Source organism: Amblyomma americanum, chromosome 3, assembly GCF_052857255.1.
Source record: "Amblyomma americanum isolate KBUSLIRL-KWMA chromosome 3, ASM5285725v1, whole genome shotgun sequence".
Taxonomy (NCBI): Eukaryota; Metazoa; Arthropoda; class Arachnida; order Ixodida; family Ixodidae; genus Amblyomma; species Amblyomma americanum.
Genome location: NC_135499.1, coordinates 136,758,093 through 136,784,879, shown reverse-complemented (window position 1 = coordinate 136,784,879; position 26,787 = coordinate 136,758,093). Strand labels below are relative to the sequence as shown.

At 44.1% G+C, this 26,787-nt stretch overlaps 1 protein-coding gene across 2 annotated transcripts; it reads left to right on the top strand.

The window, feature by feature from the left end:
* The first annotated feature begins 123 nt into the window (after positions 1-123).
* ear (ENL/AF9-related super elongation complex transcription factor) lies at positions 124-26,686 on the top strand. Of its 2 annotated transcripts, XR_013313328.1 has the most exons (7): positions 178-386; positions 1,106-1,283; positions 2,517-2,740; positions 5,734-5,871; positions 19,426-19,566; positions 24,053-26,097; positions 26,153-26,686. XR_013313328.1 is itself a non-coding variant. In XM_077657951.1 (6 exons), the coding sequence occupies exons 1-6, from the start codon at positions 303-305 to the stop codon at positions 25,478-25,480; spliced, it is 2,193 nt and encodes a 730-aa protein (XP_077514077.1). In that variant the 5' UTR covers positions 124-302; the 3' UTR covers positions 25,481-26,686. The 2 variants fall into 2 exon arrangements, 1 of the variants encoding a protein (XP_077514077.1); XM_077657951.1 differs by having other exon boundaries at positions 124-386; positions 24,053-26,686.
* Positions 26,687-26,787: the final 101 nt, after the last annotated feature.

The following is a 26,787-nucleotide window of genomic DNA, read 5'->3' as shown; positions in this document are numbered from 1 at the left end:
ACTGGAAAAATAAGCTACAACTTCCACTGATAAGCCCGGCACTTCTAGAAAAATAAAACGCTTTTAATCAGTCTAACTGATGATTACTTACGGTAATATTTAATTATTTATTTACGGTAATGCGACTGCGCGACTGTAATGAGCGTATTCAAAAGCATAAACATGGAAAGCCTTACAGAGTAAAGGCATATGCCTGTGAGATTAATTAAAATTACAATGTTTTTCAAATGCCTGACTCAACACAAAAGCGTTTTTAAACAACGCGCTTCAAGGCGTAGTGCTAAAATACGCTCAGGCGGCTCATGCAATCCAAACAATCATCGTATAAAACAACATGGCCGCGGCGTGAGCGTAAGTTTGCAGCCAACATGACATCACCGGCGAAGGTAACCGTTTCGACAGTTATCCGTTTTCATTTTAGTCGTTCGTTTAAATGGTGCGGATTATATTTCATTTGTTGCATTAATCGCTGTTTGCACAACTAGACTGCAAGCTTTTTTTTCATCAGGCGGTGCAGTATTTTGGCGGCATCGCGTTCCGAAAATGAGTTGTTTAATACAGAGCCGACTTCTACTTTCCTTGAATAATGAGTAGAGAGCGGCCGGTCTTCTTACGAAGTTAAACCTTGCATGTTTTGTTCAGCGTTTCGATAAATGAGTTGTGTACATACATGCAGCAGTCAGATAGTGGTTTTTCGCGCGAAAATTCCGCTGTCTGCGTTATGAACACTTGTGAGATCCCCGGAAGCATACCTGCCAAAATGTTACATGAAACGCCCATCTCGGCTAAGATTTTTCGTTATCGTGCTTCAAATGTTTCCCGCAAAACCTGTTGTCGAAAAAGAAAATTGAGACACATTGGTGCGAAGTAATGCCTGCGCGACCTTCTCCCTTGGAACGTCAGTTTAGTGCTTGCTGGCTACGCCACCTTTTCACTCTCTCCGTTCCCTGCACCGGCGCGCATCTCACGTAGCCAGGCACGCGGTTTCTGGTTGCATCGCTTCCGAGACGCCAAAGCGGCGCGGCGGCATCCGGTGCAGCTCATGCAGACGTCGCGCTATGGCGTCAGAGCAGGCCGAACTAAGCGCGCGCTCTCCAACTTGCAGTCTATCGAGGTGAAGCTGGAACTGGGTCACAGGGCCGTGCTCCGTGCTCGCCCGACGGCCGAGGGTTTCACTCACGACTGGACCGTGTTCGTGCGTGGACCCGAGGGCTGCAATATCCAGCACTTCGTTGACAAAGTTGTCTTCCTTCTGCACGAAAGTTTCCCGAAGCCCAAGCGTGGTACTCCTTCCTCTGCTTCTCTCTCTCCTAGTCTGTTCTCCTCACGGCCTGCGTCGCTCTTGTTTTATGTTGGCTGTTTCGTTTAACTCCTTCGCGCTGGTTGCTCCTTCCCAGCCGACGTGACCAGAGCCCGTGTTTTGTGATCAGTGGAAAAATAAATTACAACTGCCACTGATAAGCCCGAAACTTCGAGAGAAAAAAAAAACGCTTTTTATCAGTGTAACTGATATTTACTTGCCTCCTGGAGCACTGTAACATGGTGTCTTCACTAAAACTTGTTACAAATTTATGAACTACAGCCGCAGCTTTGGAACAGTCAGGTGTAAATATTCCTTTAGAGGAGCCTTACTGTGTTTGATTTGTGGTAACATGGACAGAAACTGAAATTGACTGCCATTTTACCACATGAGAGCTTTACACTAGGCTGGTTGGTCAATTAATTTACCAGACAGGTGTCACTAAAGAGAAGAGGGCTAGTGGAGCAAGCAGCAGCTCTACATTTCTTTTTAATCTAGAAAAATGTGCCTTTTTTGATTCCTTTTGCGTTTGCTACAGCTGTGGATCTATAAACTAGTGTGTGCACTTGTCTCAAATTGAGTAAAAAACAAATGTCTGAGTTAAGCACTTAGTGCCAGCAAAAAAGAGTGCATCTAAGAATTATAAAAAAAGTCATCTGCATTTATTGTTTCTTCAGTTCTGAAGAAAAAACTTTGCACATAGCTCTAATAGCAGTTTCTGAGAGTACTTGACCGTTGTGTCGGTGCTGGCACTGTCTTGGTTAACTGGCCTGAGTTGCTGTTGTGAAAAGATTGGTTTAGGTTGGTTTATGAGGTTTTAACGTCCCAAAGCACCTCAGGCTATGAGGGACGCTGTAGTGAAGGGCTCCATAAATTTAAACCACCTGGGGTTTTTTAACATGCACTGACATCCCACAGTACAGGGGCCTCTAGCATTTCGCCTCCATTGAAATGCTACCTCCGTGGCCGGGATCGAACCTGCGTTTTTGGGGTCAGCAGCCGAGCACCGTAACAACTGTGTCACCGCAACGGCTCTCTTGTGAAAACAGTGAAGTAGTGTGAACGCTGTCCATGCATGTCGATGTGCTTCAGTTTCTTGGTTTTGTAGGGCTCTGAACATTGCAACTGACACAATTTTGCATGCACGCAGTCATTCCAGAGTATGCAAAACGGGTTAGAAAAATGAAGCACATGGGTTGTTTTCGCCCTTACACAGTGCTCAAGGAGCCACCTTACCAAGTCTCCGAGAGCGGCTATGCAGGCTTCAACATGCCTGTGGAGGTGTACTTCCGCACTCGGGAAGACCCAAAGAAGGTCAAGTTTGTGTACGACTTGTACCTCTCCTTGGATGGCACACCCATCTCCAACATTCGGTGCGAGAAGCTCACCTTCCACAACCCACCCGATGACTTCTGTCACAAGCTACTCAAAGCAGGCGGGGTGAGCACCGACTGATAAGCAGTGTTGCTGCCGCTGTGCTGCTTAGGATTGTACTCTTCAGTTGCTGGCCTGGTGTAAAGGGACACTGAGAACGACTACATTCCATTGTCGTTCTCAGTAAAAATTGCTTCTTTGGCTATTTGTTTGGGTGTATGGTTTATGGGGGTTTAATGTCCCAAAGCGACTCAGGCTGTGAGAGGCGCCGTAGTGAAGGGCTCAAAGAATTTCGACCACCTGGGGTTCTTTAACGTGCACTGACATCGCACAGTACACGGGCCTCTAGAATTTCGCCTCCATCGAAATTCAACCGCCGCGGCTGGATCGAACCCGCATCTTTCGGGCCAGCAGCCGAGCGCCATAACAACTCAGCTGCTGCGGTGGCTGTTTGGCTATTTGTAGCCATGTTGTTGTTTGTTTTGCAACGAAAGAGGCATTTATTTCTTAGAAAATTGAATTTAATAATGGAGCATTTGTTTCGCAACAATAGGTAGACTGTTTCACTGTTTCTACATAACTGCATGCGCCTTTCGTTTTTGCCATTTCCTTCACCGTTTATTCTTTTTGCCCAAGGTCTGACAGATCTGTGTGCAGAAGCGTGTGGGTTGTTTTGCTCCCACTGTCACACTGGTGGCAGAATTGATAGAGCAAGGGACAGTGTATTATGCGAGGAGTTTTGAGTGGTTTTAGCAAAGAAAGCCATCTCCTTATTGTCACAAAGTACAGCACTGATGACATTGCTGTTCAATTTGGAAGTGTACTACAGTATGCGCTCGCTTATTGCATGTCTCGGTGAGCATCATATTACCTGTTGTTGTTTATTTATTTATACGACTATTTTATTTATTTATTTATTTATTTATTTATACAAAATACCTACAGCGCCACCACTGGAGCATTGTTGTAGGGGGGAAACATCATAAAAGCAACAGATGAAATAGTGTGAGACAAATGATGCCATATATACTCAGAAAACCCATAGACTATGGGAGGAAAGGCAAAAATGAAAAGAATGTTGCAGAAAGACAAACACGCCTGCAATAGACGCGGAGAAAATGACATTCAAAATACAGCACTGTTTTAGGAACACAAAACTAGAACACAATGCACTAGGATAAGAAACATTGCTACACTGATATTAACAGTGGTACTAACAGTCATTTTGACTTAATACAGTCATTTTAACAGGTGGTTTTGCAAAGCGTTGTAAAAAGATGTGGGAGGGGAAGCAGCAATTTGTGCAGGCAGACTGTTCCAGTCATGTATTGTTCGTGAGAAAAAACTATATTTCAACGTGTCAATTTGGGAATTGTACTCGCGCACTTTTAGTGGGTGGTCGGTGCAGGCGGAAACGTAACTTGGCTCATGTATTTCTCTTTTGGAATGACAGTTTTGCCATTAAGCACATTATAAAAGAAAGAGAGTCTCAAATATTTTCTCCTTTTTTCAAGTAACGGCCACCCCGACTTGTTGCGCAAACCAGAAGAGCTTTTTCGAAATTAAAATCGCCAGAGACAAACCTAGCAGCCCGTTTTTGGACACACTCCAGTTCCTCAATATTCTGTTTAGTATGCGGGTCCCAAGCGGTGCAAGCGTATTCAGGTGCAGGGCGTACGTTGGACATGAATAACTTCTCCTTGTGTGGAATTGGTGCATCCCTAAAGTTTCGTCGGAGGAAGTTTAATGTGCGGCTGGCTTTAGTCGATATATAATTGATATGTATATTCCATGAAAGGTCAGCCGAGAAAAAGATTGCCAAGTACTTGAAGCAGCAGATATGTCTTAGCTGTCAAGAAAATAGTCTATTTGGAAAAATTTTTTCGTTTTCGTAAACCGGGTGAGATTACATTTGGAGAGATTTAGCGCCATATTCCATTTTTCGCACCAAGAGAACACGGAGTTGAGGTCATGTTGTAAAGTAGCTGCATTTGCTTCCGAAGAAATGTTGCGGTAGATACAGCAGTCGCCTGCATAAAGTCTGATTTTACTTGAAATGTTGCTTGTGAGATCGTTTATAAATATTAGAAAAAGAAGAGGACCTAAAACCGATCCCTGCGCAACACATGAAGTCACGCCCACACTTGCAGAACTGATTCCGTCGTAAACTACGCATTGCTTTCTTCCGACAAGATATGCCTTTATTCAGTTTAAAGGTGTAGTAGGGATATTTAAATGTGAAAGCTTCTCTAGTAATAGGTTGTGAGCAACTAAATCAAACGCTTTTTGAAAGTCTAGAAAAATACAATCTATCTGACCAGCGGAATTTAAGGAAATGGAAATGTCGTGGGTGAATTCTACGAGCTGTTTTTCACATGAGAAGCCGAACCTAAATCCATGTTATGTTGAACAGAAAAAGTTAGTGTTTTGTAGATGGCGAATTAACTTAGTATATATGACATGCTCAAGTGTTTTGCAAGACACGCTCGTCAGAGATATGAGGCGATAGTTGCATGTTTTATTTTTATCACCGCTTTTATATATTGGAACGACATTGGCGGTTGTCCAGTCAAGAGGTAAATCACAGCTTTCTAAAGATTTTTTAAACAATTCAACTAGATACAGGGCATCTGCAGCAGCACAAGAGTACACCTCTGTTGATCAGTAATGTTTTTTTTTTTTTACTCTCTCTGCATCGTTGTTTTACCAAAGTCCAGCATATATGTTATGCAAGCTGGAGTTTCAGCACGTTTTTCACTTTGTCATTGGGAGGTACTTTTTGTATTGTTTTGTTCTGCAAAGAACATGACATGGTAGTATGTAAATCTATCACTTGCTCATTATCATAGGAACACGAAAATTCGCACACAAACTAAATGATGACAGACGTAAACAAGTTTGTCATCCCTTTGTCTGTGTGTGTGGTTTTTTTTTTGCATTCCCCTTAGTGTCGAGAGAGTACCAACTAGTGCTATCATCCACCCTCATGAAGACTCTCTTGCGAATAAATGTGTTTGACCTAACATGTTACTAATATGCGAGTTGGTTCGGCATTCCAGACAGAGGCCAACCGTGCTGGCTCAAACACATCACCTGCACCTCCGAGCGGCATGCCCACACCAAGCAGTCCTTCACGCAACAGCGGCCCACCTGCCCGATCAAAAAGTGAAGGCCACAAGAAGCCACGGATGGCAAGCGTAAGCACCCTTTGGCCTCTCTCATGCAGTGAATAATATATGTAACTTATTTTTCTAATTCTCGTAATGGTCCTAGTTCTTGTTACATGATAATGCTGAGATAGCTTGTCGTCATACTGATGGCCCATAATGGTTGACTGATGACAGGAAAAGTAGTTGAGGAACGGCATTCATGCAAGTAGCTTTCAAAAATATATGACAGTTATGAACTGCTGACTACAGGATGCAGGTTGTCTTACTAGCAGCAAGTGGAATATGTATTGACAATGTGTGAGAGGTTGGTCTCGTTTAGCTGTCCAATACTGGAGAGTGGCCACATACCTCTGACATAGCCTGAATTGAAGAAGGGTATTCAGTAGCTGTTCAGAGAGCAAGGAATCTTAGTATAGTTAGAGCAGCTGTAACAGTGACCTTCACTGTGCTGTGCCTGTGGTTTTCCCTTTTTTCTGTTCTGTACTTTGACTTTCTGTCTGTGCCTCTGACTGTTCTGTGACTTTGGTTTTTCGCTTTTTCTTTGTTTGTTTTTACTCCCCTGCTTTCCTCTCATTTTTTTTAGCGTTTAGCTCTTTTTTTTTTGTATTGGCTTTAAGCCCGGTAAAGAGTTGCTGGTCAGGGCTCCCTCTGTCTTTCATTTGTTTTTGTTTTTTTCTGAGGACCAATAAAAGGGTAAAAGGATATAAAGTAGTGGGTGCCATTTGCTTGCACCTTACATAAATGACATCTGGACTAGCTGAACATCTGAAGGCTTGGCGTATATGTACAGTACTCACGGATTGAAATAGGACATTCGGAGCGCTAGCCTTGCAGTGCCACGCAGGCATGTGGTAAACCACAGGCCGGCTGATTGGCTACTGGAAGGAACAATTCTGCTTTGTAGATGTTCTCCCTCTCATGCCATACCACAATGCACCACCTTGGTTCCATGAGCGTCTACGGGCGGCGCTCCATGAAGCGACGGCCACGCGCTCCGAATGTCCTATTTCAATCCGTGAGTACTGTACATACATGCAATTTTTGCCAGTACTGAAGGCACTCTGTCATTATAAAATGCTGTTTTGGCTTAGTGATGGCATCTGTGCAGATAAGGAAGTGTCACAGCTGACCGATGAGTTATTTGCCCTGGGAATCACTCGGCAGCATGCAGCTAATGCGAAGTCAGAGATGTGGCTATTGATAAGTCCAGGTGAATCTCGATATCTTTAGTGGCAATATGTATCTCTGCACAGCTCTGAGGATTGCTTGTGCTACTTCAATTGCAAATTTTCCACTTTAAATTTATTCATGTTCAGCTGCCTAGTGTTTCTCTGCTTCTTTGCCAACGTGATTTGTAGTGTGTGGGCGAATCAGAAAATTCTAAAAACAGCAAACCCCCCCCCCCCCCCACTGCCTTTGTTTATTTTGATAATAATGAATTTGCCTTTACTTGTAGGCTAAGTGTAAGACTACCTATATCACTTTGTGTTCTGCGATAAGAAGCTGAATTTTTGCCATCCGTAAGCCATAACACCCATGGCTTCTTCATTATTGTTGAGTGCATGGTCTGGATGTGGCAGTTTCAATAAAAGCTATGGTAACCATTTCCTTAAGACAGACAGACTCTGCCATTGCAGACTTGGCAGAAATTGAATTATTGTCCTTTTTTTGGGGGGGTCTGAAGTTCTGCCAGAGCTATGCGCAAATATGCTTTGTGGAATTGAGCACAGTCCAGGATGCACAGTCTTTCCCAAGCTCATTCATTCTCTCCGAATTTTGTGTCAATATGCATTAAGTTTGATCGTTCGTTCTGAGTTATATGTATGGCTAAGTGGAAGTACCTTCGTCTAATATGATGTGTAGCTTAGCACGGCCCTTCCATTTCAGTCCACATTGGTTGCCCCACTACATCGCACTTGTGATGAGTAGTTTATGAGTACCTGTTCAGCTGAGGTTATCAATCACTTTATTGTGCTTTGTCTCTTAGGTGATAGCTTTGTGGTTATTTTAGCGGGCCGAACAATTATGCATCTGCTTCTTCTTGCTTTGGATGCAGTTGTGCTTTGCGTGGAAAGGCTAGCTTTTCCGGCATTTTTTCCTCTATGGTTCATTGCAAAGCTATGCAGTATGTGCGCTGAGGAGTTAATACTATAGCGACAACATTGCGGCTGTGGTAAGTGCTTTGCTGAAAATTTTAACCATTTTATTCAGGAGATGGTAAGCTTTTCTTGCAGAGCCTCTACTTAAAAAAGAAGGTATACCTGTAGAGGAGTGATGGGTTAGAACAGCACCAGGGTTTTCACACACCATTTCACCTTTTCAACTGCACCATTTCAGGGATGGGTGCAGTAAACTATCGTGTTACTTGCTTAGGGCTGTAAACATGATTCAACTCTGCATTAGAATATGTATTGTGACCTCCTAAAGCGCCTTTCTAAAGTGATGGTTTAGAGCTCTGAAAATTGTGGACATATCAGAATACCGGCCAACGACCCAACCCTCCTCCCCATTCCTCGATCCCTTCACCGAGAGCTGTTCATCAAGCCACTGCCAAAAAATATGCACCCCTCCCACCATGAGCAGCGCCGCAGAGCCCGTGCAAAGGCACTCCACCGAGTGTACGGCTCCGAGCCGGACACCGTATGGGTGGACGCCGCCTGCACGGGTGACGAAGCAACTGCAGCCGTGGTGGACTGCTCTTCATCCGCCCTCCTCACACTACCTCCCCCCCCCTGACACCACCCCAGAGGCTGCAGAGGAAGCCGCCATCGCAATTGCCATCACCCGCACGGAAGCTCAGTACATTTTAACTGACTCTAAAACTGCAATTCTAAATTTTGCGCGAGGCCGAGTCCACGTCCCTGCTTTTGGCATACTGGGCTCGCCCGATGCACCCCCACCCCACCATGTAGAGCTTATATGGGTGCCTGCGCACTCCGGGAATCCCGGAAACGAAACCGCCAACCTTTTAGCCCGAGGTTCTTTATACCGGGTTCAGGTGGCCTCGGATCGGGGATTCACGAGGGAGCGAATGCACTCGTTCAGCGAGATCACGCAGGCCTACAGAGCCTCGCGCCAGCTCTACCCCACGCCCCACCCCTCCCTAGATAACAAACACGCAACACTCTGGAGCAAACTACAGACACACACACTCCCCTCACCACTGACCCTAGCCCACTATCACCCCTCCTTCCCCACTCCTGCCTGCACCTTGTGCCCAGAACCATTCGCCTCTTCCCTCCACATCCTCTCCCTCTGCCCGGCGGTCCCTCCCCCGCACGGCCTAGAGGACCTCAAGACCTGGGAGACCCTGCTGCGCTCGGAGGACCCGGCCGTGCAGACAATCTCCACCGGCCGTGCAGACAATCGCCACCGGCCGGGCTGCCAGTGTTATGGACCTTAGGGACATAAACACTTGAGTGCAGTGGGGTCGTGCGGAGACCCAGGGGCGTGCCCCGACTTTATCTCCAACAATAAAGTTTTTCTCTCTCTCTGGACATATCTTATCGCAGAAACAGTTGAAAAAAACATTTTGGGGGGTAAATGCTCGAAACGGTCGCGCAGTGCAAAGAAGACATAAAGGAAGACACAGGAGCCAAGATATTTGTGCACCATTCAGAGAACTAAATCGCTGTCTTGATGACGCACTCATGCAGAAAGTTTATCACACTGGTTATGTATGTCACATGTGCCTGTCGATCTACTGGAGCTCAGGAATGGACATCACTCATTCTTGTGACAAGTTCCACATAATGATTGGCTCTTTCTGTTGCTTTCCTGTCATGTTCTCTTAGCTGCTTATTCAGACGCTCACTGTTAAGTATGCGCAGCCACAGGGTTATGAAATCGTATACCCTACTATGTGAGGGTCAAAGAGCTTTTGAGACACTCAACAGTGAAGGAACATTTTTGACTATTGCATCTTCTTTTAAGTGCTCTCCTGGTATTTTATGCAGTGAGCCAGCATTGGTAGTGTGTTTAACACACTACTTTAAGCCCTTCATCGCCTCTCAACGCATTGTCGGCTTCTGGATTTCACTCTTGCAGAGCTTTTGCTTTACCGATAGCCCTGTACCTGCTTTGCCTTACCTGCAGTCAAGTGGGTGAATAACCTCACTCTAGTCCTCTCTTGATGGCGTCTCCCCTATTGTCAGCAGTTTGGTCTGGGGCACTGTCATGTTGAGGCGGAACAATGCTTCACAGTTCTGTTCTTAGTCGCCTAACAGGCAAGTAAACAAATGTACAGTAAAGCCTCGATAATTCAAAACTCGGTTAATGCAAAATCCCGGACAATTCTAAGAATTTTCGTAGCCCGTAATTTCTAATGTAGATTTTACAGGATAATTCGAACCAGTGGCCTGCACCAGCCCAGTTAATTCCAGATCAATCAATCAATCAATCATGTTTATTTAACATCATGACGATGTTGGGTGCGCCGACAAAAAGCTATTGGGAAGGCTTGACGAGGCCGACGCACCCCACAAGGGCATTGCAGTGGTACACAACATGGTAGCACTTCCAGGGATAAAAAAAAAGAAAATGAACAAAAGTGGCATTAGCTGTACATCAATTCGGACTCCTTATTTAGTTGATGTGGGAGAGTGTAGCTCAACATTTGATAACCATAATTTGTTCGCATCCTAGGCACATACCATTTGGGTGTCGCACGTGTAGTGTACTTTGGCTCATTGCATTGTAATCCTGACAGATTTAGCATATTGCAATTATTGTGATTAACACCGGTTTTATACCGTTGTAGAAGTAAAACTTCGTACAGCTGTGGCAAACGGATGATTCGAAGTTCATTGAAAAACGGATCGGTGTGTTCTAGTCAAGGAGCATTCATAATATTTCGAACAGCTTTCTTTTCAAGAAGATACAAGCGGTTAATATTTGTAAAAGACGTGGTACCCCATACCAAAAAACAATAATTTACAACAGATTAAAAAAGTGCACTATACAACATTTTCTTGATACTCTTCGGCATGAAATATCTCAGTCGACACAAAATACCGACAACCTTTGACAGCTTGTTCATCACCTTGTCAACGTGATCATTCCAACTCAAATGCTCATTAAAAATAACACCTAAACTTTTGACCGCAGGGACCGTTTCGATGAGCGACTTACCGATCCTTGAACACAGTGGTGGCATATTTGTCAACTTGTTACGAGGCCGGAAAAGCACGGCCTTCGTTATTGCAGTGTTTATGTTTAATAAATTATTTTGAGACCATTCTTGGAGTGACTGTAAACATTTTGTGGCTTGTTTCTCAAGATCTGGCAGCTGTGCAGCTCTAAAGAATAAAGTGGTGTCATCAGCGTAAATCACAAAGGTTGGAAGATTACTAATACAGACGATGTCATTAGCATAAAGAAGAAACAGCAATGGTCCCAAGATGCTACCTTGCGGGACACCAGAAACGATGTGTCTAATATCAGATAAATCATTGTTTATTTTTACTTGTTGCGATCGAGCACTTAAGTAAGACTGAATTATGTCAAGAAACTGTCCGTGGAAACCGTAATGCTCGAGCTTAGTTAACATTATTCTGTGGTTAATGCGGTCAAACGCTTTTGAAAAATCGATGAATATGCCAAGAGTGAGAAGTTTCTGCTCGAAGCACTCTAAAATTAGCTCTTTTTGTGTCAGCAGCGCGGTTTCCGTCGAAAGGTTCTTCCTAAACCCATGCTAACTGGGTGTTATGTTATTTTTGTCACAAAAACTAGATATCTGGTTGAACAAGATCTTTTCAAAGCACTTTCAAAAAACAGGTAGAATAGATATTGGACGATAATTTGACAGACTGTTTTTGTCTCCACCTTTGTGAATAACTGTGACCTTGGCAAACTGCATTTTCTTAGGGAACACTGTGTGTTCAATACAGCTATTGAAAATACATTCTAACACAGGACTAATTACATCAGCGACATATTTTACTGGTGAAATTTTTAGGTCATCAATATCACACGACTTGCTGTTATACAAAGCTAGAAGACAATTTTTGATTTCGTTCCCATCAGTTGGAGACAAGAAAGCACTGCAAACAACCCGCGAGTCAAGACACTTCATGTTCATAAAATTGTAGCTCACGTCTGCCTGAGACACAAAATAGTTATTGTAATCATCTGCTAGTCGTTTCCCACTCACTGTTTCATTGTTGACTAAAATTTCAAGTGCACTAGGAACAGTTGTACATACCTCGATTTAAAATTTTGTTGATGTTTTTCCACACAAGATCGCTCCTTTTTAATAAGTCTTGGTTGAACAGATTTTCTATGTACTCTTTTTTCGCCTGTCGAAGAACATACGTAACTTTGTTGCGGTATGTTTTAAATTGTTGAAGGTCATCTAGTGACCTGGTTTGGATAAAACTGTTGTAAAGGTCTGTTTTTGTTTTTATCATTTTGAGGCATTCGGCGGTTATCCATGCTTTGCGAGCTTTGCGGGGTTTCTTTGAGGTTACGAGAGGAAAGCTTTGTTCATATATGGATTTAAATATGGTAATAAAGACATTGTAAGCATCTTCTGGGTCCTTGTTTTGCACAACACTCCAGTCAAAATTTGATAGGGCTGCCCTAAAGTGATTTAGTGTGTCATGATTAATACGTCGGTGTGTAATACTTGGAGGCATACGATGTTTAGTAGAGGGGGTACTCTCGACGACCAGGTATATTGGAAGATGGTCACTTATGTGGCCATTAATTACTCCAGAGTTCAGGCGATTCGATGGGCAGTTAGTAAAAAAGACATCGATTGCTGTTGCTGCTTGTAATCGTGTGGGGACATTTATAACGTTAATGAAGCCATTGCATTCCAATATCGACTCAACCTCTAACTTATTAACTGATTGTGATGGAAAATCTATGTTAATGTCACCCCCTAAAACAAGGTTAAGGTTGTTCTCTGTGACCCATTGGAGGTATTCATCAAGGAAGCAGGCAAAATTCGAGAAGTTGCATTTTGGAGGTCGGTAAAATACAGAAAAGACGTTTCTACCACTTTGTAAGGACAGTATTTCATAGTCATGAGTTAACGTGAAATCGACAAGAAGGCGGCATTTAAATTTGTTTTCTATCGCTATCATCACGCCCCCACCTTGTTTATCAATACGATTTTGCACATATGTAGTGTAGTTTGGCAAATGTAAGGCTTCACCGCTATCTTGGTACCAAGTTGCAGTAACCATTATTATGTTGAAGTGGAAGTTAAGTGCAGAAAGGAAAGATTCGAACTCGTCACCTTTGTTGCTCAGGGACTGTGCGTTGACGTGAAAAAAAGACATGCGGCTCTTTTTCTGAGCAGACGCAGTGTTTACAGCAGATGGCAGGAAGAACTGAGACTTTGGTTTAAAATGGGGGGGGGGGGCAGGTCCATCAGGGGTGCGAAAAGTGCATTTCTGAGCAAGGGCCTAGCCCCTAAAGCAGTGTGTCAAGTGTACTTTCCTTTGAAATGACTATCGCTGATGCGCCATCAGATTTCCTTACCAGTATTTTTCCATTTGTGTGCCAGACATATTTGAAGTCCGGTTGTTTTGCCCATTCCTTCGTTTTTTTCAGCAGTTCGCGGCTCCTTTTGGTCAGGTTCTCAAGCACATGCACTTTGCTACCTTGATTTGCTATCTTATTCCTGTTTGCCCACCACAGGTCCCGGGTTTTTTGTCTTGTGAACCGGCAAATAATAGTTGGAATCTTATCTGATTTCGAGGGCAGCCGATGTATAGTGTCCACGTCATCACAGGTTAGTTCTGGGAGCTCAATCATAGCAGCGATGGCATTAATTTTTTCCAATAAGTCTTCTTTTTCAGATTGAGGTATTCCATGAAACTGTAGGTTTGCTCGCCTATTCCGCCATTCCAACTCGGCAAGCTGAGTTACTAGGGATTCAGTAGGTTCTATTCCTTCTAGTTTTTCAACTCTCTTTCTGATTTCCGTGATATCTTGCTCGTTTTTTTGTACACGGTTAACTAAACCAGTCAGTTGATCAGACATAAATTGCACAGCTGTTTTCATATCGTCAACGGTACGTTTCAGCGGCAATAACACCAAGTTTTTTGTCAATGGCTTGCAGCATATGCCACATGTTCTGTATGTTTGGCTCTTCTGCAGCTTTCTCAGGCGCATGTGCGCTGGATTTTAGTCCTCTGCATTTAGGACACCTCCAGGTTTTCCGATAGTCATTTTTAGATTTCAGTGTCGCTTCAGACACACCTGCACATTTGCCTACATGAAACACAGTGTGGCATACGCTGCAAGACACGCCATTTTGATCATCTACCCCTGACTGACACTCCGGACATTCTTTATCATCACCAGCCATTGTAACACACTTGGCAGCAGCAGCGGTCAGACAGCTGACTAACAATAGGCATGCAAGGAAAAATAAAAGGGGCGCACCAGCCTGCGATAGTACAGGAAGAGTATATTAAATCGATGTCGCCGTGACCACTGCCGCTGCCAATGTGCCCCGAGATGCCACAGCGCCGCTTTTTATCCACGGTCTGGCGGTGGTAGCGCCGCCAAACGGGTCTATCTCTTCTTCGTCGCTGACGGTGATGCAGCTTGCGTCGGCAGAAAATCTCGGCGGAATTCTGCGATAGTACAGGAAGAGTATATTAAATCGATGTCGCCGTGACCACTGCCACTGCCAATGCCAATGTGGTGTGTTATACGGGAATGCCTATCTCAGTTTCACTGCCGGTGAACTGAAGGCTGTTTGGAGCCGCGAGGCAGCGGTGCAGAGCAGTGTTGATGCTAAAAGTGCCTCTCACCTCTAGCAGCGTTAGCGCATGTCCCGCGACGCAACCATTCTTGCTGTGTGTCCTTGAGGGGTTGACTGTGCTCAGTGCCGGCTTATGTTTTCTTTGTAGGGTGTGGCATGGTTAGAGTGGTAGGTTGCCGGCATCTTTGATTACTGAAGTAATCGCAAATTTCCGCCGCTAAAGGTAGTGCGTTTCCGATATCAAATTTCTTACCTGGCTCCCATTTTGTTTTTTGGACTCCTTTAATTGAAATATTTTGTTTTCGGTCTCAGTGACTTCAAATAATGACGTTTTGGTGTACTTCAAACTGCACTCATTCTTTTGATTTCCTAAAGCAGCCATAGCTGCAGAAATTGCTGTTGAGAGCCAAATTGCGAACTGCTTACGCTCTGCTGCCTAATGCACTAAACTCAGCGAGAGCTGTTGTTGTGCTGTTGGTTATCTGTTGCCAGTGGGTACGATCTAAAGACTTTGTGACAGCCTAGGCTACCACAGCAATCGCAACAAGCGCACGGTCACGTGATGACAGGTGACCTCACATGGCTGGTCAAGTGAGTGGATGTTGATGGTTTACACTCTGAATCCACTTTGGAGGGCTCTGCATAACAGGTTTACTGTGTAAAAGCTGCCATTGTCTTTTTCCTCTGATGCTTCTTGTCCCTTTCAACATTCACTGCTTTTGGCTGGCTTCTCAAAAAACATGTGGAGGATGGATGTTGGCGTGTTATTCAATCTCACACTGATATATCCAGGTGTCATGTAATGATGCAGCATGCCTCATGGCATGCTAGTGTTTTTTTACTGACTACAGCTCATTTCAGCTGCTTTTAAAGATCATGGAATATAACCACCCAGAAATGATCACTCTCAAGGTCTATGACATGTGGCAGAAACAGCAACATGTCTCACCTTGTACGAGCTTGTGGCTGATATAAGTACTAGTTCAACGAAAGGCTGGGGGTTTTATGAAAGTGTGGCCTTTTTTTTGTTTGAAACTTGTCAACTTGGGATATTTTTACTGATTTGTTGGGTTATGAAGCGAGACACAGGCATGTTAAATGCCCGAAATGACTGTCTTGTGCATTCTTCTTTCTTTCAGAGGACAATTGTAGATTTACAGAATCTTATTCATGAGGCTGTTACACAGAATACATTTTTACTTCTTGAAGAATGTCTGCAGCTACACTTCAATTGATGAATTCGCCTGTGTATTGTATGTGTGTGTGTTTGTTATATAACCACCCTGCAATGATCTTGTATGAGGCCACAGTATTTGTAAATACTGGAAAAGGCAACGGGCTCAGCCAGCTTATTGCTACTGTCTGTGTGCGCATTTCTGTGGCTGGTGTCACATGCTTGGATGTTTTGGTAGCACTGTTCTCTGCCATACCTACTCTTTCTTTTTAATCTTATGTTTTTCTTTGGGTGTCTTGTCTGCCAACGTGTCACTGCCTGGTCTTGCCAGATGGTACCTAGAAGAAGAGGTAGCAAAAGTGTGCATTTATTTTACCTTTGAATGCATGCAACCATCAATCCTGGTGCTCTGCATTGAATTATCCCTTTGTGTGCTCCAGGTGCATGACAGAACTGGTGGAATGGCTGTCTGCATCTCGGTCAATCCAGAATGCCAGCCGTGTGCTGTTTGACACCCAGGCTCACCGCACCTGCCACAGACTTCAATGACTGTTCGCCGATCTTGGAATATTTCCTAGGGAGAATGCAGACTGCTGGTTGAACAGCTGTGGACAGCGAAATGCAAGCCCACTACACTCCCCAGAGTAGTCTTAAAGACCTTGAAGACTGGCTTAATCACTTTGGTCATGCTGCTCCATTCTTCCATTGATACGGTGCAGCAAGGATGGATGAATATCTATTTCGGCCTCGAGGATGGTGCTCAAACTTCTGGACGCGTACACTTGCACAGGTTGCTGTGAACAAGCTGAGCTTGTGATCAAGTCATGTGTTCAGGAGCAGAATGAAAACGTCACAATGCGGTTGAAGACATAATGCGCCTTTCCAAGCAAGCAGAGAAGATGCATCACATCATGCGTTGTGCTGCTAGCAGCAAAAAAGAGATCCAGCTAATGGCAGCCATATCGGAGTGCCACGAGTGTCAGCATGAAGACACGGGCATGCTATTGCTCACACCTCGTGAACTTGATGTTTAAAATGCGGAGGACGACAGTGGCTTCCTTGGAGCAATGGGAGAACCAGACGTGATCACAAAGCAGGTGTTAGCTGACATGGAAATGCACTTTGTGATCGATAATTTAGAGAGACCAAAATGCCTCTAAACTTTGGCACATTTCTCTAAACGTGACCTCTTCTCTTAAAAGGGGCATCTTATACTATAAGGAAAAGCAAGCTTGAACAGCAAAGCCTGCCTGCACGTTGTGCCAAAAACGTCTGTAATTATTTATTTATTTATTTTTGCTTTGTCAAGATGGCCCACTTGTGGCTGCCGGGTCTTTCATGGACACTGGATGTGCTACTGACCTAAACTTGCTGCACCAAGGCCTGCTGCTTCTAGCATTCAAGTGTGCTTGGACTTTCTGGGACCATACCCTTTGTTGCCAGCTATGAACAAGTGGATAATATTCATGACTGACTATACTTTCCCCATTCAGTCAAGACTAAGGTGTTACCATGTGGCTCAACATCTCAGGCTGTGCAGTTTTTAAGTCACAACATTGTCTTGCAGCATGATGCTCGTCATACATGACAACTGACAGATGGATGGCTTTAAAGACAGCTGGTGAACACTTTCAAGCTGGGCTGCATGGATTTCAAAACAACTGCCTATCACTTGCACTTAGACAGAAAGACTATAAACAAAACCATCATTGGCATGCTCTCAGCATATGAGGGTTCCCCACACAAAGCTTCGGATGAAGTCCTTTGGTACACCAAATGCCTTTGCAACATAGCCGTGCTGCAGCACTTTGCACCATTTCATCTCGTCTTTCCACGTGAAGCCAACTATGTCATCACTGCACACACCGAGCAAAATGCTCAACATGCTGAGGAAGCTTGTCAAATTTCCCATATTTGTTTAATTACTTATTACCTATATTGCCTCAAGAGCACTGCATAAGTTGTTTTTTTACAAACATAGGCTACATTAGCTTAATGGCAAGAAAGTAGACTGCAGATTAAAGGACATAATGCAGGGGTATCACGTAATAAGGATTCAAGTGTATACAAACAAGAATAGAAATCCGGAAGTACAACTCATTATCAGCACCAATTGTGAAGTGCCATTTTATGAAAAAGAAAGAGAAATTAATGTATTATATAGTAATCACATCTCTGGTTTTCTTCTAGCATTTTATTATAAATAAACAACCAACAATATTGGGGTTGTACTGCTGTTCAAAGATTTTTTTTTGATTGTCTCAACAAGATGACACACATGGCTTCAACAGATCGCTGCCACAGCTGACTGCAATCTTATAATAAACTTGATGGAGAAACTTCAATCTGAGTTCAGTCTTGATGTGGTTTTTATTTCTAAGATACTTGCTAGTCAATTGCAGTCACTGTTGACGAATCCAGCAGCTTTCTTTGGCCTCCTGACTTTTGACAAGATGCTCCTGGTAAGCGCCTCAAATTGCACAGGCATAGTGCAGTGTAGGCACAATGTGTTGAAAATAGTGCACTATAAATAAACTATGATCATGCAGCAGTGAGATGCAGATGAATTTCACTATATTCGTCCCTGCAGACGAACTGTCTACCAGCCAGGTGTCGACAAGTTTAGGGCGTAGATGCTCATTTGTTCACAGGCTTGTCTGAATATCTGCTTGGCGACTATTTTGAACCGCACAAAGTCTTGCACCACATCAGCAGTTGTAATTGTGAAGACCTTATGGAGGGTGCCTTATAGCCTATGTCTTGATGCAGCCACACCGAGATTGTGCGTGTTGTACTTTCTAAAGAGGGCATGTCAATAAATCGGGCTTTTTCTTTTTTTCTTTGTGGGGCAGTTAAGCTTGCTTCGTTTATAACTTCCTTGTTTTCCTTTTCTACTTGTGTTGCCAAGTTCTATGAAGATGAAAGCATTCTTTATTAGACTTAAAATTGGTGGTCGGTCTCCCATTCCGGGAGCCTGTTGTTGTTGTTGCCTCTGAAGGAATGGCACATACCCACGGTGGGGGATTGGGAGCCTGTTCTCTGAGCGTTGTTGTTGTTGCCATAAAAGCGATTGCACATACCCACGGTGGGGGATTGGCCAGGGTTTGGTGCAGATCCAAACAGGAGAAAATTTATCCAGGTTTATCTCATGCGGCTGATAAATATAAATAGAGAAATCTGTTATGCTTTTATGAGCGTTATGCTGGTGTTCTTCTTTTTCTTCTGAAGTGAGGTGCCAGGTGGCACATAGATGAAGAGGTAGTCGAAGTGTGCTCTCTCTTGCAGAACACACATGATCATTGGGCTTGGCGCTCGACGATAACCTCTCGCATTATCCAAGTATGTAACCATATATTTGAGCTTCAGTGAGGTGAAATATAGTTAGCAGTAATGGCGCACGAGTCCTTTGTTGGTTTTAAATCTGTGCCTTACCATCTAGGCCAATGAAGCATTGAAAGACTGGGAACTTGCGTGAGAAATCCTGTTTCACGAAGAAAGCGGTTTCTGTTCTGCTTTGCTGCAAAATTGTAGTGCTGTGCCTTCATGTACCCTACAGCCACTTGGGTTTGCGTTCTGGGCTTGAAGGTTTTCAACGTTTTGTGTATATAGTGGCTAAGCCTTGTGTGTGACCTGATTAACTCTGTACTTAGTGGTTGTTGTTTGCTTCTGTTTGCTTTATAACCAGGATATGGTCAAAAGCCCACCCATGGAACACCCACCAGGGCCATCCTCCACTCATCCATCACCTCACAGCCCCATTCCCGACTTATTCAGTGCTCCAGCTGCTAAAAAGGAGGCACCAGTTGAGAAGCCATCTAAAGGAAAGGTGTGTGGCTTGCTGCAAATGCTTGACTTTCTTTTTGTATCTTATTTTATTCTGGAGACTACATGTTGTCTATAAGGACTGTGGGTGTTGGTGATTTTCATGAAATCGACGCTACTCTGTGACTGCACTGTGAACTAGTCTAAGAAGAGTTGGTGCACGTGGGGCCACATCATTTATTTTGTTGCCTGAATGGTTTGCCAGCACACTCAGACATTGTTATCTGAGTTATGCTGTATAAACACATCTTAATTGTGATGTTACCTGGATGCTTGCATGCTAACGAGATAGAAGCACCACTACCTGCCACTGCATTGGTTTCCTGCTGACAACAGTAAAGGGAAACAGTGGGAGCAGGAAGCTTCCATGCTACAACTTGCAGGGCCATTTCAGTTCAGTTCTTGTCAGGCACCCACCTTGTACTTTCTAGAGAGATGATTTACCTGGAATAGCAGGGCCTGTGTAAATACCAGATGCTGTTTGTTAAGCAGCATAGCTGAGCATGCATGACTAACTAGCACATTTCGAGTGCAAAGTGCTTTGTGCCTGACTGTCTCTGTAATTTTAGGCCTCATTATGGCATGCTGTGTAGTTATATGGTGCTTTGTTATGAATGAAGGCGAGGCAGCAGGGTCATAAAATGATTTAATTGGAATTCCATTTCATTTGAATCTTTTTGCACCTTGACTGCCCCATGCCCACACTGCTGAGTCACTGTCTGAGTCAGTCAGACAGATGGGAGGATGGCAAGAATCAAATAGAATTGGTTGAAAAGAATTGTATCTGGTGGTCTTACATTCATTACACGCCTCTGTCCACTGCTTATAAACAAACTCTGAGCACAAGGTGCCATTACTTGCTCCGAGAAGACAATGCACGGAAAGAGGTGACATTTTTTTTCTCGCTTTCCTGCTGTGCGCATGGTTAGAAATTATATTCAAAGTTATAATCGCTATTGGATAAAAAAATTTATCACCATGAAAAAATGCGATAGGGCACATATTTATTATTTCAAAATTAAGTGCCAGTTACTCGCAATGTTTCTTTAGCTTGTTTTCTACAAAGCAACATGACAAACTGCCAAATGCTGTGTTTTGCTTACCCGTGATGCTGAATGCAAAAAATTGCACTTGTTTATCATTCACCCGTTGTGCAAAGGTCATCATTGTCGATGTCTTGGGGGGGGGGGGGGGGGGTCTTGGAGGGGTTAAATTCCTCCAAAATACGCATGGACAGTCTGCCACTCTGCTATCGCGCCGTTAATTTTCGAACACCAGACAGTGATTTCGTCCTTGTCTCTCATTTATTCCTTAAAGGGCAACACAAGAGGTTTTTGAATTTGAAGTCTTTTCATGCTAGTGTTTAGAATGTTGACGTAATCTTTGAATAAAGCTGCAGTGGTGTGCAGGCTTCTCCACAGACCTTTAATGATTTGAAGAAAAGCCAAAAGATCGTTGTGACTTTAATTGGCGATTACGTCATCGCTTTAAATGGTAGCACAAAACAACTTGGTATGCTTAGACTACAAGCATCATACATTCCAATTTTTTAATCTTGCCAAATCCTCAAAAAAGTGTTTCAGCTTCCCTTTAACACCCTTGAAAGACTGGTTGGCTCACATGAGGTCGCCACCATCCGCTAAGAAGCACAAGTTTAATATGCAATTTTGTAACAAGTGCGATTATACTGCGCTGAACCCTGATGCAGTCTTCAGTAACGCCGCCACATTGGACCCCTTGAGATACCCCCACTAGATCGTAAAAATCACCGATATTGTCTGTGGGGAATGGATATTGCAGTTCTTCTGGAGTCATGCAGTTGAATCTCTATGATACTATCATGGTTGATCCAAATTTCATAATGATACGAATTTTAAGAATTTCTCTGGCAGAGTGCATTGTATACTATGCGTTACGGTTCAGGATAATGTGAACACTTTCTCAAGCCTTATTGGGTGATAGAAACATACGTAGCAGTGGATGCCTGCCTGCTGGTGCCTGGTGAAGATGATGCCGTTCAAAAGAGACTAGTTGGCCACATCAGGGGAATGAAAGAAAAAAGGTCAAAATGAACGTTATGGGCTTCTTCGGCCAGAAGTAACCAAGCCAGAAAATGGGATATGTTGAACTCCCCGCTGCCAAGTGGTGCCCGCTTTGATGGCATGTGGCAGATTTTGCCGCACTACACAAATGGCTGGTGCTTCCAAATAGCTATAAGATATTGGCTGCTAATGAGCACAGTCATTTGTTGTAAGAGCTATTTCCCACCTTTCCTGAGTTATTAGCATACATGATTCTTGGTAAAGGCAGCATGGATTAGCATTGATTTTCTGGGAATCCTTGATTTAATATGTTTTAGCAGTGTTTGTGGAGGCAGGGATTGTTTTTCTGTTATTAAGTTTTCTTTCCAGTTATAATCTGGCAGGAGCACCTAATTTAAGGCACTGATTGTAGCAAAGGAAACAGGGTTGCCAAGGAAGTCTGGCATGTTAAGTCTCGTTTGTTTTACTCGGACCTTTCAGTTGCAGTTTTATTGTTTCTTAAATTCAGGGGTTAGAAATTGGGCGCTTTTCTTCTGGCCCAAGAATGGACTACAAATTGAATTATTCTAAAAGCTATTGCGAGAGTTTAGTAATTTTCTGTTTTGTGGTGTAAAAAAGAATTGCCCACGAGCACTAGTTTTTGTGGGGTATAAAATACTTTATTTTCCCAAAGACGCCTTAAAGGATAGTATGCACTAAGGTAATGTCTTCTAACTTGCACATTTTTCTCTTTCATTTCCAACCATTTCTTTTTGTGCACATTGCCATTTGCATTCTACATATATCTGTGTAACTGCTGGCCTCTCTGGCCTTTGCACATACTCTAACCTTATGAACATTCCTTCAGAGTTGCAGTTGCTGTCTGGAATGAAAAAAAAATATCTGTGAATCCATGTGAATTCCAGTCGCAGGTTTGGAGCACTTCTGGATCAAGTTTCGTTTTGTGCTTTTCAGAGCCAGTCTGTTCCAATGGTAGATTGGGATTGGGGATCGTTCATTCTAATAGCAGATTGGGAGCAGCCCAGACTGCTCTGCCGAAATCTGAGGATTCAACTGAAGTCTGCTGTTCCATAGCATGTGTCACACACAGGAGAGCACAAGGAATGCTTGGTACTTCTCGAGCGAACCCTGCTTGCTCCGGGCAGAGCAGAAGTGTTCCTAACATGAATTTGCGGTGGGTGCTCTCTGCCAGATTCAGGTGCTCTATTGCGGAGCGGGCGCACCACTCCGAATCTGCAGTTGGAATACATTTACGGTATCGCATAGAATGAACACCGACAATAGATCTACATTTCACGTAGCAGTTGCTGGTGACATTGCTGCTGGTAAAATCCGCCAGAGACCTTGGCAGTACTATTTTTGGCTGTACCGATCCTTAGTCGCATCAGTAGGATTCTGACCAGCGTTTGATTCACACCTCCTTTCCTTTAGTGATATGATGGCATTTTTATTTGGCATTTTAACATACCAAGGTCGACTTTTTGGCTCTTTGCTTTTTAAGCAATGCATCTCTTTTCCTTCGAGCTTGTTGTGCGTGATTTTTTCTGGTTTCACTTTTAAAAGAAGCCTAAAATGAATAATTTATGATGAACAGTTTGGCTTGCTTGAGGCACTGCTATCTACCATTTGCATGAAAGGCTACCAGCACAGTAGAGGCACTGTGACTTGCCAGCAAACAGGCCCATACAATGTGTATGAGCCTGTTTATCAGCAGAGCTCTCTCTCCATTGTGAAGGAGAAGCAATCAACTGTTCATAAGATTTTTGTGCATCCGTGCTGGACGGAATCAGGTGATGTGAGCCACTAATGTCTCTGTAAAATGGCATTAGGGCAGTGTCGGCTAACATGTAAGGTAATGCTTGATAAAGCAGTGCTAACTAAGACTTCAGTATCTGTGTTTTGAGGGCGTGCCTCAAGCAGTTAGCTCTTTATTAACTCATCTTGACATAAGGTGAAAGTGGTGCGTAATCACGTGAAATCACTGAGGTGATGTTCCGAGGAGGCCTCATTGTAGCTGCTGTTTTCTATGCCCTCTGTTCAGCTGTTTTCCTTCGGAAACACTGCCAGCTCACTAGCCTGCTGAGGCTACTTGTCCGGTAAAATTCAGATTTCAGTATAATTCTCATAAAGCTTGCTCAGGATGCTAAATTGTTAGAGAAACTTTGGCTTTGTCTGAAAATAAGAGACGCCATAGCTACTCTGAGTTTACACTGTGCTTGGCGTTGGAGGACAGGCAATATTCTTTTCTGTTTGCTCTTAGCATTAAAAACAAGCTGCTGTTTCAGTACTGGGTATTGGAGGTGAAAGCAGCTTGTGTGGCTCAGATGACAGTTGTGTCCAGTAAATTCTTTTCTGTGATGGGCATCATCTGGCACTTTACGGGATGTCAGCTTTGCTGACATTTTCCTAACGTTGCTTTTTTTCTCTCTTCTTGTTTTTATGTTTTAGGAGCAAAAAAGCAGCCAGTCCAAATCCAAGTCAAGCAAAAGTCATAGTAGCAGTGGCAGCAGTAGCAGTTCACACAAGCCATCTTCATCTGGCAGCAAAGAGCACAAAAGCAGCTCTCGAGACAAGGAGCGGCATAAAGACCCTTCACGCGAGAAAAACAAGGACAGAGAAAAGTCACGGGACACCAAACTTCTTTCCACAGGAGAGGTTGATGTCAAGGCACCTGAGCAGAAGCCGCAAGACCACAAGGCTGAACTGAAAACTGAACACAAAGCTGAACACAAATCTGAGCACAAGGTTGAACACAAGATTGAGCACAAGATTGAGCACAAGACTGAACACAAGGCTGAACACAAGGCTGAACACAAGGCTGAACACAAAGTTGAACACAAGGCTGAACACAAAGCCGAACACAAAGCTGAACACAAAGCTGAACACAAAGCTGAACATAAGGCTGAACATAAGGGAGCTGAACATAAGGGAGCTGAACCGAAGCCTCCCGAACCAAAACAGGTGGAGGCAAAGCCCACTGAGCCTAAATTACCTGATGTCAAGGGGCCGTCAGAAACGGAGTCTAGGCGAACAGAGAAGTCATCTCAGAAGCACAGGGATAAGTCCAAAGACAAAAGCTCTAAGGAGCGTTCTTTGAAGGAGCATAATTCACACAAAGAGGCATTCCACAAGCAGCCTTCACTGCCACCACCTGCACCTGCGGAAGCTAGCTCCTCAAAAAGTTCAAAGAGTGTATTGGCACCTCGCCGCCCTCCATCACCACCTCCTCCTAAGAAGCCACGACTACAGGAGCCGGAGCGAAAGAAAAGAGACTCTTCCAAGCTTCACCGGCCCAAGGACTCTCCTAAGAAGCCCCCAGAGCCGTTGGATCGAAAGCCGCCCGAACCTCTCGGGAAACCACCTGAACCTCTCGATCGGAAGCCACCTGAGCCGCCTGAGAAACTTCCATCGCCATTGCTCCCTCTGCCTGCCTCCCCACCACCCGTGGTGCCAACTTGTGAATCAAGCCCGGTGCATGCGTTGAATCAGGCTGCCCCACCACCTGTCCCATCTGAGGAGTCGAACAGTCCCAAGGCAACAGCCCCTGTGAGGGGCCCACTGAATGCCCTCATGCTGGAAATGGAGCAGGAAGATCTCCTCTCACCACTGTCGAGCCCATCAGCATCACCCACGCCGACTCGTGAGCTCCCTGCTCCTGTCAAAAAAGCAGCGTCTGCCATGGACCATCTGGAGGAGCTGCGAGAACTCAAGAATCAAATCCTCACCCTGGATGACCCACGCCGGCTACAGGCAGTTGTGGACCTCGTGGAGGGCACCGGTCTCTACAAGATGACCGAGGAATCTTTTGACTTTGACCTTTGTGCACTGGATAGTATGACTTTGGAGAGGCTACAGGCTTGCCTCAATGGCAGGTGAAATAGCCTCTTTTGTTCAAACACCACACGATGCAGTCTTCGTCACCAAAGAGTGCACACGCTTTGTCCCTTCATCAAAGATCTCTCTTTTCAGCCGCGCAGGCGTGGCGGTGCAGTGGGGGCAGGGGTGCCCCTATGGGAGTATGTGCAATGTGCTGAGTTTGGTTTCCTGTGCAGCTCTTGTACCTGTTAGAGTAACACCATCTTATTGTTGGAAACAGATCTTGCCTCACCTTTTGGACTGTGACAAGCTCTGAATAGATCCCATCGAAGGTTCAGTGTGGCATTTGTGTGCATATTTTGTCTTTCAATCTTCATTTCTTTTGTCTCCTTTCATTGACTGCAAAGCTGTGCCATCAGAGGCATACAAAATGCATTTGGCCACAGTGTAGCCCATGTGAAGTTTAAGTTAACGATATTGATATATATGTAAGACACAGCAAGAGCAATATGAGCAACTACAGCTCCTCCACTGAAGATCAGCTCAAGCAAACCAGTGTCATGACAGAACACAAATGGCACCATTTGTACTATTGAGAGCAAAATTGAGGGACCCCTGCCAGCGTGTACCGATCCACGGCAAACTGCATGCGAATGCTGCCTGACGAAGCACTCCTGGCTCTGAGACCGGCGCAGTGCTCGTGCTGCGTTGCTCGAGATCAGTGCGCTGCAGTGTGCTGGTCTCGGCTTCAGGATGACTATGTCAGGCAGCGCTCGCATGTAGTTTGGTACGAATCGGCACGTGCTGGAAGGGTCTCTTAATTTTTGCTCATGATAGGACATCCTGGATGTAAGAGTATTCTCAGTTTACCATTTGACCTTGTGAAGACAAGATTTTGTACTGTGAAGTCGCGTTTTTGTCACTTTTTTATTTTGACTCTTGTGTTCTGCCGATTGTAAAGAAAGCAATGAAATACTTTATCATCTCTTAGGTCCTCATCGATGCCAAAATATTGTTCTTGTGTGTGTATTGTAACATTTCTCACTGGTTAGCTGTTACGGTTACCTGGTTCCTCATGTGAATTTGCTTGTTAGATAAGTTTTAATTTTTTATTTTTTTTGTTACATCCACTCATTTGTTATTAAGTCTGGAATGTCAAGTACTCTTCTGGAAATGCAAAAACGGTGCTTGTATACAAGCTGACGTGTTTTTCTGTCATGCCCATTCCTCGGTTGTTGTAAATAAATACAGTGCGTTGTTGTCTTAGTGTCGTGATTCTGCTTGCAAGTTCTTTGGTTTATTATCATTAAAAAAACGCCAGCTTGCTGGTGTTTTTGGCAAAGAGGTACAATACAGCATGAGTGACG